The 22,829-nt window shown below is 44.8% G+C and overlaps 2 protein-coding genes across 3 annotated transcripts; both read right to left on the bottom strand.

The window, feature by feature from the left end:
* Nucleotides 1–265: 265 nt before the first annotated feature.
* mmp15a (matrix metallopeptidase 15a) lies at nt 266–13,220 on the bottom strand. The gene is made up of 10 exons (XM_084932726.1): nt 11,876–13,220; nt 10,603–10,751; nt 8,130–8,246; nt 7,726–8,042; nt 7,280–7,441; nt 5,293–5,675; nt 5,064–5,202; nt 3,977–4,127; nt 3,787–3,902; nt 266–2,644 (listed from the first exon to the last, which is right to left on the bottom strand). Exons 1-10 carry the CDS (start codon nt 11,987–11,989, stop codon nt 2,172–2,174), a joined length of 2,121 nt encoding a protein of 706 aa, XP_084788852.1. The 5' UTR covers nt 11,990–13,220; the 3' UTR covers nt 266–2,171.
* A 6-nt stretch (nt 13,221–13,226) lies between these two features.
* zpd (zona pellucida glycoprotein d) lies at nt 13,227–22,750 on the bottom strand. Of its 2 annotated transcripts, XM_084932727.1 has the most exons (10): nt 19,647–22,750; nt 19,489–19,540; nt 19,303–19,410; nt 16,672–16,880; nt 16,422–16,579; nt 16,094–16,208; nt 13,989–14,116; nt 13,731–13,914; nt 13,509–13,614; nt 13,227–13,389 (listed from the first exon to the last, which is right to left on the bottom strand). In XM_084932727.1, exons 1-10 carry the CDS (start codon nt 19,665–19,667, stop codon nt 13,268–13,270), a joined length of 1,203 nt encoding a protein of 400 aa, XP_084788853.1. In that variant the 5' UTR covers nt 19,668–22,750; the 3' UTR covers nt 13,227–13,267. The 2 variants fall into 2 exon arrangements, with proteins under 2 accessions (XP_084788853.1, XP_084788854.1); XM_084932728.1 differs by lacking the exon at nt 13,227–13,389 and having other exon boundaries at nt 13,509–13,633.
* Nucleotides 22,751–22,829: the final 79 nt, after the last annotated feature.

Here is a 22,829-nt window from a genome sequence, read left to right as displayed (position 1 = left end):
CACAAATAAAGTTTTGATTTACAAAGTCACTGCTGACTTTAGATGTAAATCAATGCAACAAAGATATTTCCTTTGAAAGATTCTTATTATTCAACATCGACATACATTCATAATATTAAAGATTTAAGTAGGAAAAAATGCAGTTTTGCGAGATCAAGTTTTCACCATTTTCTGGAGCAGCGACTCCCTCTTGTGGCCAAAAGTATGAATAAAACTGCTGAACTTGAAGTTTCAGACACAACATGGAAACACACACAGCAGCAAAGACGACTTGTGTTGCTTTTTATTTGAGTTTTATTGTGAAACCTTTAATGTACTCTACACTGGAGTGCACAGGCCTTATCGAACATGCCCTGCATGCATCATCATCATCATCAAAAAAATCTACTGCTGCTCTAACAAAACATCTGAATGCACACAAAATGTGCAAAACTACAAATGATAATGTAAAAAAAGTAAGAAAACATTTCCCCGTACTATTTATATAGTTCTTTAAAAAAACGCCCCCGCAGTGTTCACAGGAGGGAAAACAAGTCACAACGAAACTCGATGCAAAGGTTAACAAGTTTAAAATGCTGATCGATGAGCCGGGAAAGACAATAAGACGAGATCCCATCCTGCAGATGCTTCTGTGGATTCATTATCTTGTATATGCTTGAGCTGACTTTCCAGAAGAGTGGAGGAGAAAATGAACACACTGGGGAAAATAAATGAGTGAAAGAAACAAAAGTGAGCAGAGAAAAAGCAGACAGTCATCTGTAGCCCGTGAAAACAGAGCGGAGCAGAAACAAGAGCTGAAAAGGAGAAGCGGACTCGAGTGGCCCAATGTAGGTCAGGAGGCACAACGCCAGCATTGCTCCTCCTCTAAATCCTTCTAACCTCCCTTTCTCCTTCCTTCCTTCCCTCGCTCGTCCTTTTATGCAGAAACCTGAGGAAACACTGACAGAGCCCTCCCTCTCCTTCGTTTTCCTTCTCTCCTCATCTCCTTCCCTCTCATTTCCCTTCTACTCTTTACTCACCGCCATCATTTTTAACTCCCCCTTCTGCATTTTTCCCGGCTCCCCCGCCTCCCCTCATGCCTGACGGCCCTAAATCTGCAACATGTGGCCTTAATGGAAACCAGACCCTCACCCATTCTTCAGGCCTCTCCCTCGTACACATAATTAGCTTTAACTCTATGTTTAGCATTAAAAAAAGCAATAGAGACATAAAAAGAGGACACAGTTGCTTTTTCACTCTTCACAGGCTGACACTGCAGATTTTATAAAAGACCTCGATAATTCTCGATAGCGCTCATAAAAAAGCGAATAAATCCTAACGCCGGCACCGGCCGTATATCAGCACGTCTCCGCTGGCATCGTGTTTGTAGCGCTGCAGTCTGCAAGAGGCTGCGGCAGGAGGAGGGGGGGGCTGGAGCCTAAGTGTCTGTGCACAAGAAGAAAAGAAAAGCTACGTGCTGCGGGTGGATGAGCGAACATGCATGCACAAATCAGTGCAGATACAAGCTGTTTTTGAGCTAATGTGTGTCATGTGTGCAGGAAAGGTCAGACATAATGGGCTCAGTGGGAAGCGGGCAAGTCATGGACACACGCAGCTGTCGAACATTCCTGTGCTGGTAGGAGGACGAGCTCGGCCTGCAGAGACGCAAACTCAGCACAACAGAGACGGCAAAGTGCAAATGATCTGTTCTAAACAGAAGAAACACTGTTGAAGCTTCATTAAAAAACATAGAAGCTTGTTCTTATTAATGCAAGCAAACGTGTTTATGTGACTGTGCTTCTAATATATGTGCTCGAAAGACTTTGTCTGCATTTACACTACAAATAAATCCCCCAAACGTCCTCAGTCCAGTTGGAATTGATGCAATCACATATTCCTGGTGAAATGTCATTTTAAAGAAAGGGGTTTTTTTGGGGGGGGGGGACTTTTTCAGACTTTTGGAAGGCACAGAGAGAGGCACAGTAGAAAAACTTGTGGCCGAGCTAAAGCTCCACAGGCGCTGAATTCACAATTTTTTTATCAGGTCACACGAGCAATGAAAGTTCTCCCAATGACTAACAGGCCCATCGTCAGCTTTTTCAAAGCTTCTTTTCCTCTAACGCCAAAAGTAAAAACCGGACGGCTGCACCAGATGAACGACGGACACCTGAACTATCTCTTCGATTTGAGCGTCACACCCAGTCCTGCAGCGAGCGCTTGCAGTGCACCAAGGCCCTCGGTGTCTCTTTGTTCTGAAGAGTCCTGAGGATGGCATAGATTAGGACGAGGATGCACAGGATGAGCACCAGGGGAACGACCACCATAATCAGGGTCATGACCTTTGATTCATTGTCAGCCACAGCCACGACCACGTTCACGTCTTTGTCCTCCTCTTCCTCTGTGCTGTCAGGCTTAGCGGTCTCCTCTCGCTCCGAGTTTGCGTCGCTGTCCCGGCCTCCGTCTGGCTCTTTGTGCTCATCTTTGCCTCGGTCTGAAGGCTCGACCGGTTTGTCTTCCGGCTCGGTGTCTGCGTCGGGCTTCGGGTCGGGGACCCCCACGCAACCCATGAAGTCCTTCAGGATGGAGCGGGGATAGCCTTTGTCTGCTTCGGATCTGCGATTGTCAAATCTCCAGTAGTTGGTGCCTTTGTAGAAATAGGTGTAAGCTGCACGAGAAGAAGAAAGGAGACGTTTTTGCTTGATGCTGATGTTTGGGAGCAAGCCCCCCTCATGTGAATAGAGCCTTTCTGGCTGTAGACCATTATAGAGTCAGATCAATCTAACAGACAGTGAATGTACGTAGTTATCCGTACAGCTACAGCTAGCTCTCACAAACAACGAAGAGGCTCCGTCCAAAGATACCAAAATAAATTCACTCATCGCATCTTATTAGTCAAATCATCAAAAACATGAACTTGTGTTTTTCCAGGGGTTACGTGCCGACCTCGTCGTGTTCAACAGCGAACCTGCAGATTAATCCTGTAACTGTATTTTTTAACTTGGTGCTATGAAAGAGTATTTCCCCCTCATGATTTTGCATTATTGTCACAATGTTTCAAATCATCAAACAAATTCTAATAACAGAAACTTTTTCACAAGGTGGACTAATAAATCAAATCATTTAAAAACAGTCTTTTCTATTTACTCGGGTTACTTTTCTCTAATATTATAAACTTGTTTGATGATCAGAAACGTACGAGTGCGACAAATATGCAAAAATAAGAAAGAATCGCTGCACATTCAAAAGGTCGTGTGCGAAGACTCAGGAAAGATTTCTTCGCACACAGTGCGCCGCTTTGGCGACGGCCAGGCCTGACTATATTAGTCAAGTATGCCAAAATTATTGGATAAAATAAAACCAAAATGCAATAAATCCTTTGAAATCTGTCGCCTTCGTGCACTTATTGACAACATGCTGCATGAATAAGCACAGATTCTTCTCAGGGTCTGTGCTGCACAGGCTGCCTGCACAGCGTCTGGGTGGAGATGTGATCCGACTGTTGCCGAGTGCATTCAGAGCTGCTCGGACACAAATCTCATTTCCAAAAGGAAGGACGGGCCAACCCACAGACCAGCGCTCTCCTTCCTCTCTCTGCTTTGTTGCTCCGGCTTCACTGCTTCCTCCAACCTTTCCTTCTTTCGCTCCCTCCACCTCCACCCTGCTGCTCTGTCAGGCTGTTCTCTTGCTTCCAACAGTGAAGGCGAAGCTTTTGATGTTTGTTGTGATTCTCATAAACCGAAGCTGTTGGATGTTCCCACTGCTAAAATAAAACCCAGGAAAATTGCTCAATTTAAACTCCTGACTTACCCCCATCATCGCTGAGGAAGGCTCCTTTAGGGGAGGGAGGGATCCTGCCCCATCTGCTAATTGGTTTGGGGAAGTCGCGGTCTGTGGTCCGTGTCTCCTCGTTGTATCGCCAGTACCTGCGAGACAATAAGACGTATTAAGATGTCTACGCGGCGTTAAAACCTCCGCGCTCCGTGTATCCGAATCATACCTGTCTCCAGAGAAGAAGTACGTGTGTCCGTTGGGCTCCCACCAGATCGCTGTGTCGATCCCGTGTGGAGGAACGCCTTTTCCATAGTGATATAAGGGCTGTGGGTACCCTGGCATCACGTCAGCCTCCCTGAACACCCAGAATCTGTCACCTGTAGGCACAGATGGAGACGACGCTTTGTCCAAAGAAACAAAAGCACACCGAGTCGAGCTTTCCCGCACAGCTCGTGTTTCTGACACGGCCAACAGAGGGAAAAATATAAGGCAAAGGTAAATCTGAGGAGAAGAAAGGAAGATGAAAAGAAGCTCATGGTCAGCACACATGGTATACATCAGGAGGTTTACTCACTCCAGAAGAAAAGCAGAAAAGACAGGCAAGGTTGAAATGGCATGCATACACACATTTTCCAAGACTTCCATATGTGAGGGTTAACTCCTCTCCTAAGCCTAATCTTTGGACACACTTTCAGCCACTTTCCGCTTCTACTGCCAGGCTGCTGCGCTGCGCTCCAGTCCAATAAAATGTACTGAAGTGTCCGAGCCTGATCAGAAATCCTGAAAACGCACAGTAAAGCACCACAGCTGCTCACATCTGGAGCAGCGCAGTCAGAGAGGCTGATGTAACCCCCTCCACCTCTTTCATGAGGCCGTTCGGGGCTCAGCTGGAGCGGAGCGGAGCCAATAACAGCTGCCACGCTGCACAGGCCTGTTCAAAACACCCAATGAACTCATAAACACACATTAATAAATGCAAACTCGGTGCTCTCGTTTAGTTTGCAGCAATCGTGTCGTAATGTTTTATTCTTTTGAGGGGAGTTTTTTCTTTTTCTGTGGTGTTTTAAACATTTTTTACTCAAATCCGTGTGATTCAGAACCTTGTAAATCAAGTTGTGCAGGAGACGAATGCAGAGTTTGCATTGAACAGTTCATGTTACGCTGCTCCTCAGAGAGGACGCAAAATGAGGAACTAAAGCATCGAGCAGGGAGCTAAACTAGAATAATGTCGAGGCTTCCAGGAAGGTTTTGACGTAACGCACTCGCTGCTCAGCAGGTGGGCGACACTTTTGGAATAAGCAGCTGTGACGTACCTTTAAAAAAGACAAATTTGCCGTCGTGACGTTCGTACGCTGCGTCAATGTCGGTGGGGAGACCGTTCCAGAATACAGATATCGGCATGGGGTAATTATCGAGGACGCGGTTCCTCCGAACCCGCCAGAACCAACGACCCTGCAAAAGCAAAACAATGATGCACGTCTTAGTTACTTTCACTTGCATGACTCGAACGTTGCAGCTGTGAGCAAAGCCCTGTTTGTTTACCTTGAAGACAAACATCTCCCCCCTCAGCATGGTCACTGTATCAAAGTCTCCATCACAGATGTCAGGGGGCTGGTTGTCTGGCAGCTTGGGAGGCCGAGGAGGAGGACGAGGGATGTCTTTCCGTGGAGTGACGGGTTCTGGCACAGGCGGGGATTGGGTGGTGGTGGAGGTAGGGAGGATGGGAGGCGAGGTGGGACCGGGGCTTGGTTCGGGTTGGGCCGGAGGATCCGGGTCGGCGTCCGTCGGGACGCGTGGGGCATCGGCTGGAGAATAAGTGGTGGGCTCTTCTTCTGGGACAGAAGGGGAGGTGGGGGAGTCGACGCTGGGTTCATCGTCAGGGGCGAGCGGAGAAGTAGGCGAAGCATCTGTGATGAGGGGAGGACCTTGGGGGAAAAAGGAGGCAACAGGAAAGGCTCCAGTCTGTCTGTGTGGAATTAGACATTAATACTTTCTTTTATTCGCTTCCTTTCGACTAAAAACTCTGCAGCAGAGCGAACGCAGTTTTCCATTTTGTGACCGACTGTCACTCTGCTGCTGCTCGTTGGAAAAATCTGCTGGTTGCTAAGAGAGGAAAACACACAGATAGAGTCAGTTATGCAATAGGTATCAGCTGATGGGCTCCAAGATGTGTTGGTTACACTGGACCAAAGGCTTTGCTCGGAACATATCAAGGCCAGCATGTGAAGAAATCCACCGCCTGCAGCAAAACAACAAAACCTCAGTGCTGCCAAATGAGAACAGAGGCCATCGCAGCACAAAGATACTGTCATTAGTTTTCTTCTTTTACATTCAGCTGTGTTTCAGTGGAATAAAAACATCACATTTACAAAGACCCTAGTCGGCCGTTATCCTCACAGGAAAACAGGACTCGCACCAGCGGGCGCGTCTGCGTCTCTGCACAAAGAAAGGGAAAAGCTCCAGGACGAGGCTGACTGCCCGCCGATGTTACAACATTTTTGGCTCCAAAGCAAAATACATCCCAAACCCAGAGATGTCAGCGAGTCTTCTCAGCAAAATCTCAGGCAGCATTCACTCGCAGCCAATCAGGAGGAAGCTGTGAGCAAACGCCATAACGAGCAGCATTTGGATTTATTCGGGTCATGTGTCTGACCACACGGTAAACGTAACATTCGCTCTTGCTTTAAGCTCAGTTTTGTATCAACCATCTCCAGCTCAGAGTGCTAAAAGCTCCGAGCTGTTACTCGGAGGCGAATTTATATAAAACAGCTGATGTGAGAGAATCAGACGTCACGGGATGTAAAATCAAAACAAGCGTGAAACCTGCGGAAAATCCTCGTTTTTATCTAAAGCGAAAGAAATGCAAAGTTCATAAATCATCAAGTGTGAACAATTCACGTCTGTGGTTTTAATGCAGCGCGATACACCGACAAACGGCGTCTGTTAATCAACAATGGCGTCTATTCAGGAGGAAGAAGATGGGCTCATCATAATGGAATGCATGACATTCTGCATCTGCTGCTTCCTGTATCCTCTGTAAGGATCCAGATGTGACGTGAGTGCGATGACTGACGTTTGGCTCGCTAATAGCGCAGCGATCAAAGCTCAGCATGAAACAGAAGATGGTGAAACCCCTCTGAGGATGGTGAGCCCGACAACACGGACAATCAAAGAATAGACGGAAAGGCTTTCGCTGCAGGGGTAGGGCAGATTTGAAATGTTAATCATGAAAGACAAAATAAAGTTTGGGGCATTTGCTTTTAGATTCAATAGTGTTTTTCAATAAATTCTGCTAATATGCATTTAAGTAGCCCCAAACACTGGACTGGACCGCTGTGCAAGGATTCACCATGAGGATAATGAGCATCATTTCTAGTAATATCCATAATTTCCAGAGCACTGTGGGGTTTCACATCTCTTCTGCATACAGAGATTTAGAAGCTCTGCAGCCCAAAGAAAAGAACATCTCATGCTGGTAGAAATAACTCTTTGTATCACCAAAGACATCCATAGAGCGCGTTCTTCTCACCATATATGTGCTGTATGCCTCTGATGTCATCCTCGTGGAGCGTGAAGTTCTGTGTGTGGACCCACTGGTAGAAAGGAGCCATTGTGGCTCTGGGGTTATCCGAATGCTCCAGACCCAGAGCGTGGCCGAGCTCATGAACCGCAACCAGGAACAGATCTATACCTGCGAGGCAAGAGAGACAGGCGTAGCTGTGGGTCATCTGCTGTGAGTGTGCACAACAAGGGAAATGCACGTTGCTCTATGGTTGGTGCGCACACAAACGAACACAAAAGGCACTGAGAGATCTCGGCCCAAACATTTATCACTGCGGAGTCAAAGCGAGTCAGGTCACCGAGTACGACCGCATCCTTCCAGGTTGCCTCCCAGCTGATATCGACCAAAACGGCGACTGTTCGGAGATAAAGTTGAATTTCTCACATAAGCAGAAAAAAAACAAACCCACTGACCTTTCGGGTTTTCGTTGTCCAGTGTCCAAGGCTCATCTGAATCAAAGTGCGTGTCCCCACCTATTCCCGGTCCGGGATAGTAGGCGTGGGCCAGAGACCCACCCTCGCCATCGAACAGTGACATATCACCATGGAAACCGGAGGCAAACAGCAGCAGGATATCGGCGAGCCTCGTCTGGCTGCTGTTGATGCCGTTTCCAGGTGGTAGCTCCTCAAAGGTGAGCGGCGTGACTCGTCTCCAAACACCGAAGGCTTTGCGGATCGCATCGTACGTCCGTTCCTCTCCCAGGGACGGGGGCATGTTTTGGTCCATTATACTGAAGTCAGAAGTAAAATCGTATCAGAGCTGCGCTGCGGAGCACTTTGATTTATTGCAGTCTGATTGTTTAATTTGGTCTGGAAACCTGTAGGTGATGTGATCTTTGTCCCAGCGCTGCCCAGTCAGAACGTAGCGCTTCTTCCTGTCAACCAGATCCTCTGGCTTTCTGTCAGGGAGGCCACAACGAGGCCGCCGCATGGCCCTGCACACGCGCACACACACACACACACACACCAAAGTTCTTAAGCTTTAACAAGACAATAAAGGATTTCTCAGTTCCACATAAAGCTGGAGAGATTAGCTTTCTCATTCTCACCAGACAAACCTAGAAACATGTACAGTCAGGTCCATAAATATTGGGACATCGACACAAGTCTAACATTTTTGGCTCTATACACCACCACAATGGATTTCAAATGAAATGAACACGATGTGCTTTAACTGCAGACTGTCAGCTTTTATTTGAGGGTGTTTACATCCAAATCAGGTGAACGGTGTAGGAATTACAGCAGTTTGCATATGTGCCTCCCACTTGTTAAGGGACCAAAAGTAATGGGACAATTGGCTTCTCAGCTGTTCCATGGCCAGGTGTGCGTTATTCCCTCATTACCCCAATTACAATGAGCAGATAAAAGGTCCAGAGTTCATTTCAAGTGTGCTGTTTGCATCTGGAGCCTGTTGCTGTCAACTGCCAAGATGAGATCCAAAGAGCTGCCACTATCAGTGAAGCAAGCCATCATTAGGCTGAAACAAAGCAAACCCATCAGAGAGACAGCAAAAACATCAGGCGTGGCCAAAACAACTGTTTGGAACATTCTCAAAAAGAAGGAACGCGCCGGTGAGCTCAGCAACACCAAAAGACCCGAAACAACTGCGGTGGATGACCGAAGAATCCTTCCCCTGGTGAAGAAAACATCCTTCACAGTTGGCCAGATCAAGAACACTCTCCAGGAGGTGGTGCATGTGTGTCAACAATCAAGAGAAGACTCCACCAGTGTGAATACAGAGGGTTCACCACAAGATGTAAACCATTAGTGAGCCCCAAAAACAGGAAGGCCAGATTAGAGTTTGCCAAACGACATCTAAAAAAGCCGTCACAGTTCTGGAACAACATCCTGTGGACAGACGAGACCAAGATCTACTTGTACCAGAGTGACGGGAAGAGAAGAGCATGGAGAAGGAAAGGAACTGCTCATGATCCTGAGCATACCACCTCATCGGTGAAGCATGGCGCTGGAAGTGTCATGGCGTGGGCATGTATGGCTGCCAGTGGAACTGGTTCTCTTGTATTTATTGATGATGTGACTGCTGACAAAAGCAGCACGATGAATTCTGAAGTGTTTCGGGTAATATTATCTGCTCCTATTCAGCCAAATGCTTCAGAACTCATTGGACGGCGCTTCAGAGTGCAGATGGACAACGACCCAAAGAAAACTGCAAAAGCAACCAAAGAGTCTTTGAAGGGAAAGAAGTGGACTGTTTTGCAATGGCCAAGTCAATCACCTGACCTGAATCCGACTGAGCATTTCACTTGCTGAAGACAAAACTGAAGGGAAATGCCCCAAGAACAAGCAGGAACTGAAGACTGCTGCAGTAGAGGCCTGGCAGAGCATCACCAGGGATGAAACCCGGCGTCTGGTGATGTCTGTGTGTTCCAGACTTCAGGCTGTGATTGACTGCAAAGGATTTGCAACCAAGTATTAAAAAGTGGTTCTTATTCTGTCCCATTACCCTGCCCTGTTCACCTGCTTTGGGTGTAAACGCCCTCAAATAAAAGCTGACAGTCTGCAGTTAAAGCACTTCTTGTTCGTTTCATTTGAAATCCATTGTGCTGGTGTATACAGCCAAAAATGTTAGACTTGTCCCAATATTTATGTACCTGACTGTATATCGATGCAGCTCTTGGGAACTTTTGGAAACATTCCCCAGCCGGCTGCTGTAACCTGGACTATTCAGCAAAGTGTGGGCGGTGTTGTGGCGGTTTGCACCATTAATTCACAGTGAGAGTTCAAATCCAGTCGGGGGCCCTTCTCTGTGGAGTTTGCATGATAGTGGGTATAAGGGGCTAGGTTTATTGGCAGTGCTAAATTATACCCTCCCCTCTTGCCCTACGATACCCGGGACAGGCTCCAACCCCCTGCCACTGTAAATTGGATAAGTGGAAGAAGATGCAGATGTATCCCTCAGTTTCCAGGCTTTATGAACAGCTAATCTAAGATGCAGGGCTTTGTAGTTTCACTACAAATCTACCACATAGACACAAACTGACAGTCTTCACACTTGACAAGAAAACCACAAATAAACAGCGTTTCCAGCCGAGAATTTGCAGTAAAATTATTTTGGAAATCTTTGAAGGAAAAGCCAATGCTCGGAAATGATTTGGGATATATTTGGGATTTGTGCCTGGAACTGTCAGTCCATCCATCCCACACACACACACACACACACACACACAAGTTGAATTTATAATATGCAAATGAATAGAAAAAAAAGTCTATACAATATCCTTGAGCTCTCTTTGTGGTCACTGCTCTCAGCATGACAGATAAAGAGCTTACGCGAGCGTAGCAGAGTCCACCTTCCCGGTCACCTCCAGTCCATACAAGCGCTGCATGTCGCTGATAGCTTTGGACATAATCTGAGCCGACTGCATGGTGGACATCTGCCTGCTGGCTTGAGACAGGTAGCCGAATTTACGGAGCCATGCCTGCGTGGAAGGAAAATAGAAGAAGTCGTCAGATTTGCTTAAGATAGCAGGTCTCTGTGCTTGTGCATCAGGAATGCATGGTGTATACATGAGCGTGACAGCCCCAGCTGTTGGAAGAGCAGCATCTGAGGAGTCGGGAGAAAAGAGAAAGAAACATAAACCAGATGGCTTGCATTAATACCAGGACATTCCTGCTCCTTCGTTCCTGCGTTGACAGCCAAGATGGGGAGAGAGGACAGAAACGGGAAAACTGACATTAAATAAATTGCACGTCAGTCCTGTGGGTACACCAGCTAAACCTGATGTCCCTGCTGAAAGAAGCGTCACATGTTGTGAATTATTCTTCTTCGTTTCATGTTTGATGGCACTGAAACTGAGCCACGAAGTCAGAACAGGCAAAACAGGATGACGGCTCCAGATGGGTGGGGGGAGGGTCCCGATGTTAGGTAACATGTGCCTTATAAGAAGCCTCAGCAGGAGAACACGAAAAAAACCACATGCAACGCGGCTTCATGCGTGCGCACTGAGACAGAAAATCCTTAGAGGTTCTTTGCGCAGCAGGACAAATCTTAACCAATCAAATGTGTCGTTATGAAGCCGGACGGGCCAAACCACCCAGAGAGAAACACTTTCCTGCAGCAGTTTGGTTTAAATGACAAGTTTGAATAATGTCCCTATTAAACATTTAAAAGCAGAGCTTAAAAACACATTTAATTAGCCTTCGTGTTGTGTTTGGTGGGTAAAGCTTTCCACGCACTTCACTTCGTGTTTACAGTTAATGGCGTATGATTATAAACTCACTAATAAATAATCACAGGTAACACGCAACACATCAAAGTCATTTCCAGGTGAGTTTCAAACTTTTACAATGACTGATTTTCACTCTGCAGTCTAAAGACGCCGCTTCAGACACATTGTTACCACTCAAAGGTAACAGATGTCGGTCGCACCTGCAGAGTTGTTATCTGGAAAGAGGACAAAGGTCAAACGAGCTCCCGCCTGATGTTTTGAATCTGTAATTCTGCAGTTAGACTGTTGAAAGCAGGATGATTCGTTTCAATGTGCAGGAACAATGATTTAAATAACAACGTGGCAGTCTCTCCCCTACGGAGCCTTCAGCGTACCTCGGCGCTGAAGTGTTCTTCCTCTGGGTCATCTGGCACCGCGCTGCACAAGACCAGGGAGAGTAACGAGGCGGACGTGATGATGATCTGAGCCCAGGTTTGTTGGGATGTCATCCTTCCCTCGGACGCAAAGACTTGTTGAATGGCAAATATCAAACCAAGCCGCTTCCTCCGACAAGCAGATGCTTTTACATTTAACTCCTGCGGAAAGTGATCTATCGGGCCATTATTGTTAAGCTGAGAAACTTAAGGCACATTTAAAAGCCCGAGAAAACAAAGTGTTTCTACTCCATTCTTCGTCGATCGGGGACAGCTTCCCTCACGGAGCATCCAAGTGTTTGTTTCCTCATACAGAGCTGATGCAGCAGAAGTCCTTGCCCCTTTCTGACGGTCACAATGGCTGATCGGCAGCTGAGGACTCAAAGAGAAATCCTGCTGAAAGTCACAACTTCAAGCGTCCGAGCACCGAAATGAGCGCATGAAAAGTAAAGTACTTGTTGCGCTGTTTCTGGGGTTACTGCAAAAACCGACCGCAGTAACCCCCCAAAAAAACAACCCGAGGGAGAAACTGTTACTTCACTTTCCCCGCTGCAGAAATCGACTTCTTTACGTTTTAACCGCGCAGCATGCCTGAGCCCATCATCGGACAAAAGAATCCGCCATAAAATATCTGTTACCGACTTCTTGTTAAGACCTCCCCCGCTCATGGTCTCAGCAAACTTGACCCCAACAAAAGGCCACATAAGGTAATGGTCAGTCTGCCACCTGCTGCTGTGAAGGGGACGCTGCAGCAGGTCCACGTGACCACAGCCATTTATTTAACTATGTAAAAATCTTCATGTAAAACACGCATCGTGTTGTTTAAAGTCCTCAAAATAAAACGATTAAAATTCGCTTTTTCTTTAACAAAATTTCCACAGACAGAGTGACGCGCAGTGACGTCGCAGATATTTGAAGCTACAGGACAGTTTAATTTCATATCTCCATACAATTTGCTGCCTTCATTAATCGAGTTACGGAGAAAATTAGACATTGTGAAATATCTAATATTGCATTCCTAATATTTAGCTTTCCTAACAACACTCACCCTCCAGTTTACAAACTTGCCATAAGCTTGGTTGCTTTTGTTAATGATGAGCCCACAGGTGTCTGGATCTCAGTTTTTGCAAATATAACATAAGTTAATCTCTTTTGGGCTCACGAGGCATCATCTTAGATGAAACTTGATTTTTGCTTAAAGGTCACCAGTTCCTTCTGCAGCCATGCTTTTCCTCAGCTGACACCCACAGTCTGCAGTGAGAACACTTGTTATGGTCGTCATAATAATAAAACAAAGGAAAAAATATATATGCACATTTTAATGTTTTATTTGTGCTGCCAGCAGCATTATCATCACTGCTCCTCTATTTTCGCTAGCCTCTTTCTGCCAGCCTTGGCCACAGTGATGAGGATGATGAGGAAGAAGCCGAGAGTCCACACAGCTGCTACGGGCAGCACCACCGCCAACAGTACGCCTGAAACAAATGTGAAATTTAAAGAGAATGAAGGAACACGTTTCTCATTAGCAGACCCCTGCTGATGCTACAGGAGCAGCAGGCAGAGTGTAAAGATTAATATAGAAACAGGAGCTTACTGGGCTGAGATCTGTCTGGTACTTCGATCCTGATGGGGCCATAGGTGAGGAGACCCTGATCGGGGTCTGCTCTCACTGCTTCTCTCTTACTGATCGAGTTACAATTCTGAAAAAGAATGATGCTCCTGAGAAAAGTCAAAGATGATGAGACGGTAAAAACGATGCACTTCATCTTGTCCACACACTCCTGAATCGCCCTCAATAATAATAGCAGCAGCTCACGGGAATGCAGGACTCGTGGTCGTCCAGGTCACACAGCTGTACGGTGCAGTGCAGGTAGAGGTCATGGGGATCTGCTGTGAAGCGAAACATGTCGAAGCTGTAGCGGACGGTGGAGTTCTGCCCATTACGTCCAGACTGTCCCTCGGTTACATTAAGGAAGGAAACCGTTTGGTCCTTCACACACCTGGGATGAGAGAAGTCACTGGATGTGAGGAGTTCATAGTTCACGTGCCAGAAACAACAAAGAGAAGTTCTGACCCATTCTGAAGCAGAAAGTGAACAGATCCCTCTGTAGAGTTCGGCTGGGGATACTGTGTGGCCCAGCACTCGTTTACTCGGAGCAGAAATAAATCTGCAGGCTCCATCATTGTAACCTCGACATATACCTGTGCAAAACACAAAACAATTCACTTTTTAATTAATATCTGGTTCTTCAGAAGGCACTTAAACCAAGACGATTTTCTAAGAATAAATGTCAAAATTCCCAATCTTCTGATTTGATTCTTTGATGGCAGAGAAAGGATTGACCTGCTAATCCCAGTTGAGGTCATCTCAGTGTGTAGAACATTAGCTGGGACTAATTTCACCCCGAGCATAAACTCGGCTAAACGTTTCGTCCCTTTAAACCTCATTTTCAGCATTTAGCCTGAACGGTCAAACACGTGGTTCTCGAACTCAGTGCTGGGAACCAGTTGTGGACAACAGAGCCACAGCAGAGGTGTGGATGACCATAAATATGGTTTTCGTCTAAAAGCCTTGAGCAACCCCTCATTTCTTGATATTTTGTTAGGAAAATAGGACAGATTTATTGAAACGTGCAAACATAAATGGAAACATTTGAGGCAAAGAGAGTTTCTACATCATCAACCAACCTTCTTCAAGGACATTCAGAGCTGCTCTTTGGATGTTGGCTGCCTTTTGTTCCATTGCTTCAGTAATGTTAAGATCTGGAGGCCAATCACCAACTAACCATGTATACTGTCACTGCATTTGCAGTCCTTGGATTCATGTTGGAAAATGGAGCTGCTGTCAATCACAAGCTTTGCAGATGATAATGTAAATCTGATGGTACTTTTCATATCGTTAACAACTTTGACAAGATCATCAATACTACTGAAACCCAAACCATAACAGAGCCTCCGTGCTTTACAGATGACTTTAGACATCCTGGTGTGCTGCTCTCCTGACCTCGTCTGTAGATACTGATGATATTTGGATGCATCACTCCGTGACGCCTGTTGCTACCGTTCTCGTGTACCTTGGCACATCTCAGTTTTTCCCTCCCTTGTAAATGCCTTCATGACAGCCGCTCTACCACCGAGACCAAAGAGGTCTACGGTTTTAAAGAGGTAAACGGTTCATGAATCACTCAGCTGAAGAACCAGATGCTTCTCTCAGGTCTTCACTGGATTCCCCCCCCCCATTTTTTAAGGACATGACTTTCATGTATTGTTCATCTGCTGCAGATATTTGTCTTTTAGCCCGGCCAACTCGTTGAGTCTACACACACCACTCCAAGATGTGCAAACCTCCCCCTCAAACTGAGCCTTCTTTTCTCAGTTTGAGGTGACCCTGCACACCACCTCCCCCTTTACCAGTCTGTGCCTCCTGAAGTCCATTATGAGTTCTTTTGTTTTAAGGACGTTCAGCTTCAGGTTGTTTTCTAAACACCAGCGGGACAGGTTCTCTACCTGCGCCCTGTACGCCGTCTCATCTGCATCAGAGATGAGCCCAGCCACGGCGATGTCATGGTCAAGCATGCCAATGAAACCCCCGTGATGTTTGCCATTTATTCCTGTTTTCTACCATCTATATTGCATTCTGGCACCGTTGGTGTGGAGCACCCACAATTCTAGTGTACATGTACAATGACAGTAAAGGGCTAGTCTATTGCATTTGAACCAGGGCACATCAGCAATGTAACCTGTGCATAATCAAACTGCTCTTGGGCAGCTTCTGTCCAAGATAACAGATCAGCATTTACAAAACCACCACCCAACAGTCTTGGAAAATGGCACCACCATTGCAGCTGGCGTCATGAGTCAGACCGTGGTCAGGAGGGCAACAGTGCTCAGGATCTGTAGTTCTCTGTATCAAACAGACTGATTTTAGCACTAAACCCTTCTACTTGTTGCCATCAGATATGAACAAAATCCTATTAATCAATTTGAGTAATATTTCTACAGCCCTGAGTGCACGTTGACTAGCACTATATGTACCTGCTTAGCTCAGTTGTTGCATAAAGGCAGGCTGCATGACAGCACAAGCCCCAGGTGAATTTGAAACCTGCTTCAAAGAACCAAAAGTCCAGCCTTGTGTCAAAGCATCAGTTTCATCTGTGACTGGTTAAAATCTTAACCCACCTTGTCTCGGAGTTCAATGGTTGGAGAGCTTGTGTAAGGTTTAGTGTAAGTGTGGTCTGTGTACAACATCATCCGTATCTTGGCTTCAAGTTCGTCTACTCGCATCACCGTCTCGCTGCACGTAAACAGAAGAAAGTCAAGAAAGGCGGGTTGTTTGGTGGCTCTGAATACTCAATGGATAGAAAATCATTAACTCATTGCAAAGATTTCAGCAGACGGGTTTCAGAGGTCCATCAATTGAACAGACTTATTACAATGCTCACAAAGGCAGCTTAAATAAAATGTGAAGTACCATGAATGGAAAAGATGTGTCTATTTCGCCCCTCACCTGGAGATTGGTGAAACTGAAAAAGGCAGACTGACTCTTCTGATGAATGGATACATGCACGTGAAATCCATCCTGATAACTGGATCTCTAATGATGTTTCCAGTAACCCGAGGGTCTGACCTCACACTCAGGGAAAACCAGATGTGAGTTACATTTTTCTGTAAGGGGACAATAAAAGAAACACAACATTGAGGTGCTCATCCTTTTCTAGGCTGGCGCAGACATTAAATGAATTGTGCTCGAGCTGCACCTCAAACGGCAGTCCTCCACAGGTCACATATTTGTGTTTGGAAACCCTGAACACGTAGTACGGGACGCCGTCGATATGCTCTCTCTTAGCACCACAAGATTTGTTTGGCAAGTGAAGAGATTCCAGTGGCACGCCGTGATACTCGAAAAAAGCTTCCGCTGCTCTGATTGCTACGTGGTCTTTACCACACATAACCTTGAGATGTGCATCTGTAAGAAGCAAACATCAGTGAGTCTCTAAAATAAACACACGGTATCAAAGGAAATGGCTCACAGTTGTTGAATCGCATCCATCTGAGATTCCAGTTTGTTCGTGTAAATGAGAAGTTTGATGCACACAAAAGTTAGCCATGGAGTCCCACCAGGCTCTGCTAGGACCAGAGATGGGCAGTAAGGCGTTACAAGTAACGTGTTACTGTAATCCGATTACTTTTTTCAAGTAACGAGTAAAGTAAGGGATTACTATTGCAAAAACGGTAATTAGATTACCGTTACTTTCCCGTAGGAACGCTGCGTTACTGCGTTACTAAAACCGGGATTTTTTTGCGAGAACGTCTCATGACAGTGACGTAAGCGAGTGCGACGTTGGTGACAACAGCTGTGTGCAGATCAACAATGGATCATATATCAGTGCGGAGAGAGTATGAGCGTGCAGCGTTTAAAGCGTGGAAGTACTGACCTTACTTTGAGTTTGATTCCATAAAAAGTGACAAAAACATTAGTGTCTGCTGTGCGTGGGAAGAAAACTTCTTTTTACAGCGAAAAAACCCCTAAACTTCCGAGCAAGCACCGAGTAGCTACGACGTAATGGGAAACTCAGAGAAACTCGCGGATTCTTCCACTGACCGCTGCGGCACACCTGCACCAGGGTAAACCTCCGCCTGCCCCACTCCTGCTTTACAGGTGGAAATAAAGCAACAGGACCGCTAGTCTTTGATGTTATTTATTTTCTGCTGTGTTTTACTTGGATCTATTTGAAAGACTGAGTGTAAACACACAAAAACAATTATTTTATGTGCTGGAATGTGCAGAAAATAGGTTTAAATGTTAAACAAATTTCCAGTCAGAGAATGTTGCAGATAATTAAATTTTTGCTTGATGCATAAAGTTAAAAGATTAAAACTAACAAAACAAGTTTTAAAAAGAGACTTTTCCATTTGATTACATTTTGTATGATGGATTATGCAGAAAAAGTAGAATTGGGCTGAAAGATCTATCGCTTTATCACCTATTCAGGTTGTAAATCGTGTTTTTAAAAAGTAACTAAGTAACTAAGTAATTAATTACTTTTGAAAATAAGTAATCAGTAAAGTAACAGGATTACTTTTGGGGGAAGTAATCAGTAATTAGTTACTGATTACTTTTTTCAAGTAACTTGACCAACACTGGCTAGGACCACTACTTTTCACATTATACAACCTCCCATTAGACAATATTATTAGAAAACACTGCATACACTGAAACAAAATGACGTATCAGTTGTCTCAAAGGCCTGGATGAACTTCATTTTTATTCCATCGTTTCCATTTTACTTCTCATCGTTTTTAAAACTAGTTTTCATTGCAGTTAGTTTAAATGTCTTCTTACACCAAGCTTTCGTTAACTGTAATAACCTGGGTTATATCCCACCTCTTGAAACACGTCAGATGACAGGCGGCCCCGTCATTGTTTGCTAGTTACAAATGTCACTATACCTCAAGTTTCTAGTAGAAAATTAGGAAAAAAGTTTTTCCACATCAAACCATAATTTGACTGAAGATTTCTTAGGGGGCAGTACGCAGTACTCTAAAACACTGGGTAAAAATGAGCACACCTTCAGAAGATTAGATTAATTAACATCAGGCTTTGCTGAATGAGACGGCAAGAAACGTCACAGATATTGAATTTGCTACATAAGAAAACACGAGCCTGCGATCAGGAAAAGCACAGTTAACAATGCTGTCAGAAAAAGAAGCATCTACACTAGTTGGGAGAAAGCTGTGAGTGGGTTGTTGCATATCAGCATTTTAAAGTAGAAGAACCAGGGAGGGGGGGAGAGATCCAAGTTTGTGGCAGTAACAGATGGAGAAGCAGAAGACAGAAGGGTACTGCAGAGTGAAACGTGGTGGTGGAAATATTTAAATCTGGGCTCGTTTTGGCTACTCTTAAGTTGTTCGTTCTTCAGAGACACTCCACCCTCTGGTTTGCTTGTTTGTGGATAAGGATTCATTCCACAGCAGTAGGATAATGAGCCCAAACACACCTCAATCTTTGTGAAATTGGACTGTCACGGGCTGCCCTCCAAAAAAAAAAAACCACTACATATTTATGTTGGAACAAGACATGGAAGTGGGTATAAGATGACTTGCAGAACAGTGTCAGTGCAGCTAAATGCATGCTATCACAAACCAAATGCATGATTCGAAAACTCATTTTTCACAATGACAAGCTTTGAAATAATATCTGAGAAGTTTTCATGCTGATCTTAGACAAGTATACATTTTTGTACTTGTTATGATTTAATCTCCAATTCAAAAGCCCTAAACAGAATCAGCCCAACTCAGCATAATTCTGGGGTGCATTCAGTTTCTTTTTGACAAAACTGATGATGAAATGCATTGAAATAAAAGTAAGAAAAGACAGGAGAGCCTACTTCGGTCACACTTGTCAGCATAAAAGCCGAGAGCACATTTGCAGCTCCTCTGGTCTTTAGACAGGACGCATCTTGTGGGGTCAGTGCAATGCTCCACACTGCAGGTTCCTTAGAAAGGACACAGTAAACGAACTTGATAAATCTCCACGCTGAAACACATCTCACATTTTTTTTTAACCTTCTTACCCTCAATCCCGTCCAACGTGAACCCGAGGAAAAGCAGCAGAGCCACGGGAAGCTATTTTGGAGGAAGGATATTTCCGCTTTTACTCTTTTTATCCATCTTTCTTTTCTTTTTTTACACGAAAGGACAATAAAGCTGTGGATGTTTTGCCCGGGCCTACCTTCAAGCCGGTTAAGCTCATTGCAGTAATGATTTGTGGGTATATGCAGGACACGCTGGCGTTATATTTGCAGTCAAACGAGACGTCCTTCTCCGCTCCGTCGCTACTTCACCTGCCGGTCTCCAATCAGGAACACCTGCTGTGTTTTTCCGTGGAGGGTTTTGGAGCTTTAACCCCGCTGTTTGAACCCCGCGAATGAATTCGGCTAAATATGTCATGTTTAAAATATCAAATAAGTTTGGTGCCATTTCTGAGCACTCAGCCCCACCACGTCGATCTCCTGCGTTTTATTGATTAACATAAATAATATTCTGATAATAGATTATATTTACATTTTATAGTTTCACGGTTTCCCTTAAAACAAAGGGAAAGAAAATAAAAAGAGGCAAAACACAAACATCTTTTTTTATTTCCTTCGTGGATGTGCTGATAAAATTGGTTTTATATATCAAGAGGTTTCCAGCAGAGGGCGCTATTGCCGCCTCAAAATAGTCCCGTGCTTTGTCGTCTCCATCAACGTTTACAGCAGTGGTTCCCAAACTTTTTTTGCTGGGCCCCCCTTTGTTTTACAAGAAAAATGTTCGCGCCCCTCCCCACCCCCCGCGCGTGCACACGCACAAACACATCCTCCAACCACACGCACCCATATTTTGCTCCATTGCGGTTTATTTCACACCTCAAACATTTAGTAAACAATTAAGCAAATACAAGTAATCTGCAATAAATTACAGGTAGTAATAAAATAAACTACTAACTCTTTTACACGACATCCACACCTACACGGGTATTTTTGAAAACGCAGCTGTTTCGGCGTTTGGAATCACCGAAAACTGAGATTTTTTTAAACTCATTTTTTGCATTTACGTGGGGACGAGGAATACAGAGTTGGTCACGCAATGTCAAAGGTATGTGCCTTTTTTCACGTCATGCTGTGCACCATGTTGTTTACATGAGATGAATTGCAGAATGGCAGATAGAGACAAAATACTGTTAATCTGACTATCTGCAGGTTTTACACGCAGTTACCAGAGATGGGCAGTAACGCGTTACTGTAATCTGATTACTTTTTTCAAGTAACGAGTAAAGTAAGGGATTACTATTGCAAAAACGGTAATTAGATTACCGTTACTTCTCCGCAGGAACGCTGCGTTACTGCGTTACTAAAACCGTGATTTTTTTGCCAGAATGTCTCATGACAGTGACGTAAGCGAGTGCGACGTTTGTGACAACAGCTGTGTGCAGATCAACAATGGATCATATATCGAGTGCAGGAGAGAGTATGAGCGTGCAGCGTTTAAAGCGTGGAAGTACTGACCTTACTTTGAGTTTGATTCCATAAAAAGTGACAAAAACATTAGTGTCCGTTGTGCGTGGGAAGAAAACCCCTAAACAAGCACCGAGTGCGCTACAACAATGGGAAACCCACAGAGCTGACCGCTGCCGCACACCTGCACCAGGGTAAACCTCCGCCTGCCCCACTCCTGCTTTACAGGTGAAAATAGAGCAACAGGACCGCTAGTCTTTGACTTTATTTATTTTCTGCTGTGTTTTACTTGCATCTATTTGAAAGAGTGAGTGTAAACACAAAAAATATTTTATTTTATGTGCTGGAATGTGCAGAAAATAGGTTTAAATGTTAAACAAATTTCTTCCAGTCAGAGAATGTTGCAGATAATTAAATTTTTGCTTGATGCATAAAGTTAAAAGATTAAAACTAATAAAACAAGTTTTAAAAAGAGACTTTTCCATTTGATTACATTTTGTATGATGGATGATGCAGAAAAAGTAGAATTGGGCTGAAAGATCTATCGCTTTATCACCTATTCAGGTTGTAAATCGTGTTTTTAAAAAGTAACTAAGTAACTAAGTAATTAATTACTTTTGAAAATAAGTAATCAGTAAAGTAACGGGATTACTTTTTTGGGGAAGTAATCAGTAATTAGTTACTGATTACTTTTTTCAAGTAACTTGACCAACACTGGCAGTTACTGTCCCTCCATTTACAAAGGCAGAGGCGTCACAGTGTGATTATTTTACATGTACTTGTTTTTTTCCCGTGTAATAATATTCAACATTGCTGTCAATACATTTTTCAAAAAATGTCTCTCTGTGCAAAATGGGTTTAAACACATAAACAGCTGTGGGATCCTGTTTGTCCGTGATTTGAACAGCCCAGCGCTGCTCCCGACGAAGGGAAACCAATCCTGCAGGGAGACCTACCTCGGCACTTGTGCAGGTGAAGCCAAAGGGAAGATTTGCTTCACCATATTTTCTAGTCTTTGGCTTAGAATGAAGTTGGTTTGGAAACATATTCAGCGACGCTTCATCTCCTGCTTTGCGTTTCTGTGGGCGCCCCGTGCTAGCAGTGTCCAAGCGTTTTGTTTCATCCCCCCGGGGGCGGGCCCCACACTTTGGGAAGGTCTGGTTTACAGTATGAGTAAAAACGCCGCAGTCACTCAGGTGACTTAAAGTTCGGCTCTCCACTAAAGTAAAGACTTTGAGCCAGATGCATCTGGACACTGGAAAATCACTAAAACCACTTTGATTCCATATTTGGACCACTGTGGGTACAGAAGGTTTAGTGTCAGCAGGTCAAAACAGTGTGGGGCTCCTGCATGATGGCCCTGTGGTTGGAAATATCTGTGTCTCCAGGGAAGCCATAAGTGGGTCAGTGCATTTCCTTCTGTTCCAACTCGTCACACCCCGAGGCTGGGGTCCATGCTCTCAGGCATCACTGGCCAGGCCTCCCTTCTCTGCTGCAGAGACACGAACAGGACCGAGGAGCAGGTTCTTTGTCTCTGGTTGTTCAGAGCTGTACACGTCATTTTATTATTCCAATCTTCAGTTTTGCAAATTTGAGTAGATGTGACATGATGTTACAAAACCTCTGAGGAAAAATCGGCTGAAATCCAGCAAAGAGCAGAGGCCAAAGATTTTTAAATTACCGATAAATAATGGCTCGGCACACGTCACATTCTGGTTTAAGATGAAATACTGTTACAGTACAAAGATGTCCTCTTTTTACACTGTTGGTAATTAGCTTTAGATTTACAATGTAGGCATGTGTGCTCTTGTCTTTGCAAGCACTTCTGTGGCGAGGAAAAAGAATCATTCTGCTACATTTGAAATGATCTGTTCTGTGCTTTGATGCCCACTTCGCCTCTAGCTGTACTAGGTAATACA

Source organism: Perissodus microlepis, chromosome 7, assembly GCF_051167445.1.
Source record: "Perissodus microlepis isolate ML-2025 ecotype Zambia chromosome 7, ASM5116744v1, whole genome shotgun sequence".
Taxonomy (NCBI): domain Eukaryota; kingdom Metazoa; phylum Chordata; class Actinopteri; order Cichliformes; family Cichlidae; genus Perissodus; species Perissodus microlepis.
This window is presented reverse-complemented; position numbering and strand designations above follow the sequence as displayed.